The following is a 6,133-nucleotide window of genomic DNA, read 5'->3' on the forward strand; positions in this document are numbered from 1 at the left end:
TGCCTCTTCAGCGCCAGGGATTGGGACTGGGGTTCAAATCCTGCACTGTCTGTAAGGAGCTTGTATGCTCTCCCTTGGTCTGTGTGGGTTTTCCCCGGGGGCTCTGTTTTCCTCCCACTGTTCAAAACATTCCACGGATGTAGGTTAATTGGGTACCCTAGGCTTGTGGGCCCAAATGGCCTGTTACTGTGCTGAATGTCTAAATTTAAAAAAAAAATTATATGACGAGCTGGCAAGGGGATTGGATTTGAATGGGTTTGACCATAGAAGATAGAAGGTGGTGGTGGAGGGGTGTTTTGGTGACTGGAGGTCTATGTCTGCTGGTATTCCACCTTGACCGGCTCTGGGACCTGTGCTGTTTATGAAATTTGTATAGAAATGATTTAGACTAAAATGTAAATTGGCTGATGAGTAAGTGGGCAGATGATAGAGCATTCAGTAGGAAATGTGGATGGAAAGAGACAGGTGAAGATTAATCCAGAGAAGTGGAAGGTGATACAAGTCCATATCTCGGTGGAAGTGGCCACACATTGGATGGGGTGGTAAAGAAGGTGTCCTTCAGTCAGGATGAAGGGTCAGGAAGTCATGTTGCAGTTAATCAGAAAGTTGGTGAGGCCACAATATCGAGCTTTGTTTTTGTATCCACAGAAAATGATGCTGAGCTTCCATGAAGAGCACCAAGGCTTGCCAGAAAACTTCCTCGCCACCTTTCCCTCGCTAATCAAAGTTGATGTGCATTCAAAAGTAACGGATCCTAGTGTGGCTAAAAGTATGATGGGGTGTTTGCTTTCTTCCCTAAAAGCTAACGGTAAGGACCCCTGTATCCAAGTATTTCGCCTATATCTGCTTGTGGGCGTTATGTTGATCATGTTGAGTAAACCTTCGATTCCTGCACCTTGCAGATAAATTCCTAATAGTTATTCAATAATTCACAAACAGAATTAAAGAAGCAGGAGATTGTAAACATTGTTAGAACCTGTTGGCTTTCAATACCGTACCTACATTTTCAGGCAGCCTAGAAGCTGAAAAACACTGTTTATTTCTGTACACATTGTACAATGTACACGTGTCCGTAATTCTTACTTCCTGCAGGCAGATACCGTAAAATCCCTGGTATCTGGAACCTATGTGGATTTGTAAATGCTGGATACGTGAATTTTCTGGTTGCTTGAGATTGCGTGCATGTGGTTAGTGAATGAACAGCGAGGTGTGCCAATTGAAAACCATATTTTTTTACCTACCATATATTTTGGCATATAAGTCGACCCACCTTTTTCAGCCGGCGTACAAGTCAAGCTTCATTTTTTAGCTGCCTGAGGTGCCCCGTCAATCCCCAAAGCTCATGGTTTACACAAAGAACAGAGTTTGCTGGTCTGGGATATGTTTCATCGCCACTTAACTAAGAACACTAAAAGTAGATTAGCACTACATAATACTTACAGTTATCCCGGGTGGTTTGACATCTATATTGCAACTTCTCAATGTCTATTTGAACAAGCCATTCAAAGACCATGTGCACGAGGAATAGAATACACAGATGTTCAGTGCAGTAAAGTCATCTACAAAAGGTGGGGTAATGTGTGTTGCATCACTTGATGTGCTGTGTGGCTTTGTGCTCAAGGCTTGGGACAAAGTTAGAGACTATGACAAAATCATTTAAAACGTGCAGTATCTCCTGTGCAATTGATGGCACGGAAGATGATTTATTGTGGAACACTGACGACAGACTGGAATCCATAATGTTGACGGTTTATACAGTGAGAACTTGGATGTGCTTGTCACCACCTTTGCCTCAGACAATGATACCGATTTTGAAGGGTGCTAGTTGTGTTCATTATACTTGTCAATGTTGGGAAAAGTAAATGCTTTGAAGAATAGTATTCCAAAGATTAATCACCTATTCCAATTGTACCAGTGCAAATCCTATTAACATAATTTAAGGAATGTACTAAAATAATTAAGGCTTTTATTTGGATTGGTAGATGCCCATGCTTGAAACTAACTTAATAAATTACAATTGCCAGTTTGGGGGGGGGGGGGGCTTAGGTTTTCCAAAGTCAATGTACTATTATGCTTTTACTCTTCAGCATTTGCCACTTTAGTCTCTCCCTCCAGAGGGAGCACCTCCTTGCTATCATTAGAGCCTGCTCTTCCCCATATCCCTCCATTAAAATGTTTGTCTATCAAGTTGCCTCCTGAGGCAAGATCCCATCCAATCATATCACATGTACATTTGTTCTGGAATAAATAGAGAGATTATTTAAATTTAATTCTTATTCAAATGAAGCCTTGAGTATTCGGATGAATCCAAAGTTGTGTATTGATAAGACCCTTTTTTTTTCTGGAGGGAATGGCAAGGGAAAGGTACAATTATAAATGGTGACCGTTTAAAATCCTTTAATCCATTAATCCAACAGTACATCTCCAGGACCCAATTTATCTTGAACTGTGTCAGGTGCTACACAACTTTTGGTTCTCAAGTTGCTACTGCTGCATGTAGTAAAGGTCATGAAGCCTCATTTTATTATTCAGCCGCAACAAATCTCAGGCGATAAACTTCTGTTGGATCTTCAAAGAGCATGGGAAATGTGTGGTCTTTGAGACAGAAGAATGGGACAAAATTTGTAAAAATGTTAAGAGACCGAGCACCTAATTCAGTTTAAGATTCTGCACCATTTTTATTGGACTTCAGCAAGGTTATAGATTAGGGTTGAAAAATACCCCTGAATGCTGGCACTGTGAGGTGGATATAGGGGACTTGGTTCATGTGCTTTGGTCTTGTCCCAGAATTCAAGAATTTTGAATTATGATTCATGAAATCCCTTTTTTCTCCAGTCTCTTGATCTTGGAAGACCCATGTGTTTATTTGGGGATAAATATTCTCAAAATTGGATTCCTACTAATGGCAGGAAGACAAATTATACCGAGAGGTTGGAAAAGTTTGGCGCGACCATTATTTCAGGAGTGGGCCTCAGAAATGGACAAAGTAGCAGCGTTTGAACGGAAGTCTCAGTTTGATAAATTGGACACTTATACACAAAATGGGGCCAATAGCTCGGTTTCCAAGTGGGGAAAATAGTGATGAACGATGCAGTACCATATTAATGAACAGCAGTTTTTTCTGTTGTTAGAGGTCCAAATAGACACACAGTTATAATTGATAGTTTTTGCTGCCATGTTTGTTTCTATTTTTATGGATAAGTCTGTTTTGTAACCTTATGATTTACATAACCTTTAACTCATTAAAAACTGACCCCAAACACCCAGGCCATACCCTCTTCACTCTCCTATCATTGGGGAAAAGGTACAGGAGCCTGAAGTGGCACAAGGACAGTTTCTTCCCCTCTCCCATCAGATTTATGAATGAACAATGAACCAGACACTGCCTTTCTTTGACTTTTTCTTGCACTATTTTTATTTATTTTGTATGTGGTTTATAGAAATATTTGCACTGTGTGATGTTTCCACAAAACAACGCATTTCATGATAATAAATTCTGATCACATTTCAGCAAAGATTGCCCATAGCCCCTCAGTGGTTAGGGTTTATAAATTAGTGAGCCTTGTGTGTGTCTGGGGAAGAGAGTTTGGTTCTATTGCTGCTCCCCCTATTCACTAGAGAAGCAGAAGAAAGAAGCAAGGATGCACCTGGACTTCAGCATTGCATTATTTAGCGCGTTTAATATATCAACACCTCATGGGTTGCCATTCCATTAAAAAAAATTTAGTGTCCAGCCACCTGTGGGGAAATATAGGTCACTTGAGTCTCCTGAGGACAACAGCTGCGAGAGGTGGTTATTACAGCTCTCTTGTTGCAAGGAATGCTCGTTTTCACTGCCAATCCTGAGAACTCAACCAATGTTTCCTTTTTAGGATCTCGTGGAGCATTCTGTGAAGTAAAACCCAGTGACAGGCGAGGTTTAGAGTTCTACAGCAAACTGGGCTTCCTGGAGTTGGCCAAGATGGAGGGATTCCCGAAAGAGATGTTGGTGCTGGGAAGGAATTTGTAACAGACAGCCCTTCAACGTAGTGTAACTAAAGGATGTGTATAATTAAATGTATCTAAATTTAGCCTTAAGCTGAACAACCTGTGTTTAATATTTTGTATTTTATCTTTTTAAATTGCAATACACAAATTGAACTCATGATGGTGCTTTAAAATGGGCAAACCTCGACTGGTTTTGTGCAAGGGAAATTGGTTGAGCTTTTTAAGAGATGACCAAGAAGGGCTAATATTTGGGAGCATCAGCATGTGATCCCAGCGAGTGATGGGAGAATTGCTTGTCAACACACCAGCACTCATGAACTGGATTGACCTGTATTTGCCATCAGCAGTCCTCAACCCACTGCCATCCTTTCCCACTCATTATGTGGGCTGTGTGCAGGAACTGATATACCGTGCAGCGGTGAGACTTGCCTAACATCTGAAGCCACCTGTCAGTTTGAGGGGAGCCCACCCGCCATCATCAGGCTGGTTGGAAAGCCTACCGCTGAAGAACTCCTGCCAGCAAAGCAGGAAGTAAAAGGCACCAACTTTGAACTGTTATTGGAGTTTGGTGAATGTTGCTAAGCTGAAAGATGCAAATGCAATTAGTGTAAAAGCTGTTGTCAATTCATGTTTTTAAAATCTACTTCATCTCAAAGTTAAGGCTCGCAGGCAGTCAACCACGTGCTATGTGGATCCCCTGGTGGTTAAATCCAGCTTGAGAATCACAAGAACGGGTCCTTCAGCCCACATGTCTGCACTGAAAATTTAAAACATTACTGTGGCCTCCCCAATGATTTGTACCACATGATTTTATGACTCAACACCGTGACTGATGGATACCTTTACCAGCCCCTGTATCGGATCCTTCACTGAGGTATGGACTTGCATCATTTCCCACTTGTCTGGATTCATCTTCACCTGCCTTTCTCCATCCATATTTCCCGATGAAACCTTTATCATCTGCACTTAAGAGTCCAAATCATTTGTATATAAAAATCACAAACAACACATGTCCCAGCATTGATTGCAATGGAACATGACGACACAGACCTGCAGTCAGTGAAACACCCTCCACCATGACCTTCTGTCTTCTCTGGTCAAACCTATTTGAATCCAACCTACCAATTACCATGTAACTCTCCATATATAGATGTGGCTTACCCTAGACCCTCTGATATGAAAGTGATAAAGCTTCACCTTGGAAATCGACTGGTGTTGCCTGCTCCTGAATGCTGTAGGTATGGTTTAAGCCTGGTTACAATACACCTTACAAACTGCCCACCAACATAACTGTCGACTTGTGTGATGTTTTGGAATGTTGATGTTTTGATGTAAATTTGTGCAAAAACTCACAATTGATGACTGGCCTGTCGAATTACATAGCCTGATTGAGCAACTCTAACCCAGCACTGACTGGCTGGCTGTCGATGTTTTGTTTGAACAGTTCTCATCTCGACTCCAATGTCCCTACTCATTGCTCCCAGATCTGAAGGCACAAATACTCCCCAGCAGGAATATTCTTGGAAGTGGGTTCCAGATTCCCTTTGTACATGTAAAAAAAAAAACACTGAAATCCTGGAGGAACTGTATCTTTTATCTCCAGCTGAGGTCCTCCAGCATTTCAGTGTTTTTACGACAATCACCATGCCTGCAGACTTTCATGTTTCTCTCCCTTTATAAAAGGAAGTGCCTCCGGATTTCACTCCCACCGTGGCATCATTTTAATATGATGTCCCTCAAATTTGTTTATGCATTTCTGTGTTCCTTCCAGTGTGCCTGGCAATGAGGTGATTCTGAGAGGTCATCCTCTTCGTAATGTGGAGAAATGGCAGCCAAGTTGAATCAGTTTGTCATATGTACAGATGCAATGAAATTCTTGCTGTAATCACAGGTATGCAAGATGCTACAATAGGAAAATTACCACAATATGCCAAGAGAGAAAGCTAGTATAAAAGGATAAATAATTTGCAAAACACTATGAAGCCTACAGCTGGGTCATGGAGGACATTGGTTGTATTTTCCAGGACCCCAGGCTTATAGCTGTCTACTCATCTGCAAACAGCTCCTCCAAAAATGCTGCACTCTCAGTACTTCACTGAAATCCCATCTTAAAAATCATCTCCTGGGAGCTGGACTGACATTTTAA

General features: G+C 41.5%; 1 protein-coding gene across 3 annotated transcripts in view; it reads left to right on the forward strand.

Annotated features, from left to right (window-relative positions):
- oga (O-GlcNAcase) overlaps nucleotides 1-4,077 on the forward strand; it is a 67,762-nt gene extending 63,685 nt beyond the window's left edge. For all 3 annotated transcript variants that reach the window (XM_069900364.1, XM_069900362.1, XM_069900363.1), the window contains 2 exons: nucleotides 649-808; nucleotides 3,873-4,077. In XM_069900364.1, coding sequence (XP_069756465.1) covers nucleotides 649-808; nucleotides 3,873-4,009 — 297 coding nt within the window. In that variant the 3' untranslated portion in view covers nucleotides 4,010-4,077. The remainder of the gene's footprint in view (nucleotides 1-648; nucleotides 809-3,872) is intronic.
- Nucleotides 4,078-6,133: the final 2,056 nt, after the last annotated feature.

Source organism: Narcine bancroftii, chromosome 10, assembly GCF_036971445.1.
Source record: "Narcine bancroftii isolate sNarBan1 chromosome 10, sNarBan1.hap1, whole genome shotgun sequence".
In the NCBI taxonomy this organism is placed as follows: domain Eukaryota; kingdom Metazoa; phylum Chordata; class Chondrichthyes; order Torpediniformes; family Narcinidae; genus Narcine; species Narcine bancroftii.